Raw genomic sequence first — 1,655 nt, forward strand, 5'->3', positions numbered from 1 at the left:
TATAAGGGGCTGGTATCAGCAGCTCCTTGCTGCCAGTGTCTTATCTGGGGACAGGTAAGTGCCTGAGAGGTGAGATGCAGGACTTAAATTTGCTTTTAGATGAACAGCTGCAGTATTTATATTTATCAAAACCTGAGCTTTGGTTTTAATCCATTAACTGAGCAAAAAAATGACATGCTTTTATATTTATTTGAATATATCAATATCTTTGCCTTGCTGTTGTTATTATTGTTATGCATGATTTACATCAGATGGGGCTGCTTTCAAGTTTTTGCTACATATAAGTAGTAATAATTTTCATTTATTTTTTTTTATTTCTTTAAAGGGCAAATAACTTTTTGCATTTTACAATTGATTATTTTTTGGAAAATAAAGAATGATTGCTTAATGTTTAAAAATAAAATGCGAAGATAAGAGTTTAAAACAACTTTTTAAAAATGTTTAACAAATTTTTATGCACTTTTATTAATGTTTACTTTCATTTTGTTTATACTTGGCTTCTCTCTGATGTCTCATGGAAGAATGAGCTCAATATTGAGTCTCACGAGCAACATGACTTCCCCTAATCAGGTTGGGTGGCACATTGAAAGGAATATAACTGAAATATACTGTTTGGCTTTATTTTTTTTTTATAAGTACCGTAGTAGTAGTGTTTCTTTTAGATAATGATACTTATTTTGTAAACCCAATGAAAACTTTGTGGGGATTTTTTTCGTGTTTTTTTAGTTTCTACAATAAAGCCCTTTTATGAAATTGAACGTATTTTTAACTTTATAAACTCATAGTTTAATTTTTTTGAGAATGAATCTGCACTGTTAGTTTTTGTTTTGTTTTTTAAAATGGAATTAAGAACATATAGGAGTTGAGAAGCAAGGTCTAAAGAGAGTTAAAGAAAGTTCTTAGTGTTTTTGGGTTTTATTAACTAAATTTCTAAGTCAAACAAGTAGATTAACTTTCATTTTGACACATTGAACTGTTGAAGGCATATCTACGTTTATAGGAAGAGTTTTTTTTTTCTTATATTTCTTTTTCTAATCGACAAGATCACAAGCTTGACAGACGACCGGAAATGAGGTTAAAGCAGGTATCAGCTTTTCTGTTTTTACTGAGTCATGTTTCCTTTCTTCTCTTTTCAGCCAGTGCTGGTTAGAGATACTTTTGCCACAGCCTTTGTGAAGAACCTGATTGTTGTTCTGGTTTGGCTCACCCTCACTTACATCAACAGTATCTTGATTGCCACGTTTTTTAGACACCAGGTACTCACCTGCACATCTATCAGCTTTAAAAAAAAAAACAAGTACTGCTTTTTTTAAACTGTATTTGCACATCTATTTGCATTACATTTGCTATAGAAAAATCAGATGTCATTTTTTCTACAGTATATATAAATAACTTATTTATTTTACTGTCTAAAATTGTGTTGACGTTATGCATTTAACCATTGAATGCATATACAAATATTCACATTTTGTCAGATTATAACCTCAAAATAGGTACTAAATTTGATAGATCAAGATCAAGTTGGACATGATTATGGAGTAAGGGAAAAATTTATAGATGTTTAATTTATTTAATGTTTACGATTTTTTTTGTTTTAGATTATGTGTCTTACAGTGGACATGCACCTACAATTGACAATTTCAGACCCCTCCATG

At 30.4% G+C, this 1,655-nt stretch overlaps 1 protein-coding gene across 1 annotated transcript in view; it reads left to right on the forward strand.

Moving 5' to 3' along the window:
- LOC107100235 (olfactory receptor 4K15-like) overlaps positions 1 to 1,655 on the forward strand; it is a 5,026-nt gene continuing 3,371 nt past the window's right edge. Inside the window, exons 1-3 of the mRNA XM_015398652.1 lie at positions 1 to 54; positions 522 to 570; positions 1,137 to 1,256. Of these exons, the coding sequence (XP_015254138.1) occupies positions 523 to 570; positions 1,137 to 1,256 (168 nt within the window). The 5' untranslated portion in view covers positions 1 to 54; position 522. The remainder of the gene's footprint in view (positions 55 to 521; positions 571 to 1,136; positions 1,257 to 1,655) is intronic.

The sequence above is a fragment of the Cyprinodon variegatus genome, unplaced genomic scaffold, assembly GCF_000732505.1.
Source record: "Cyprinodon variegatus isolate N-32 unplaced genomic scaffold, C_variegatus-1.0 Scaffold947, whole genome shotgun sequence".
Taxonomy (NCBI): domain Eukaryota; kingdom Metazoa; phylum Chordata; class Actinopteri; order Cyprinodontiformes; family Cyprinodontidae; genus Cyprinodon; species Cyprinodon variegatus.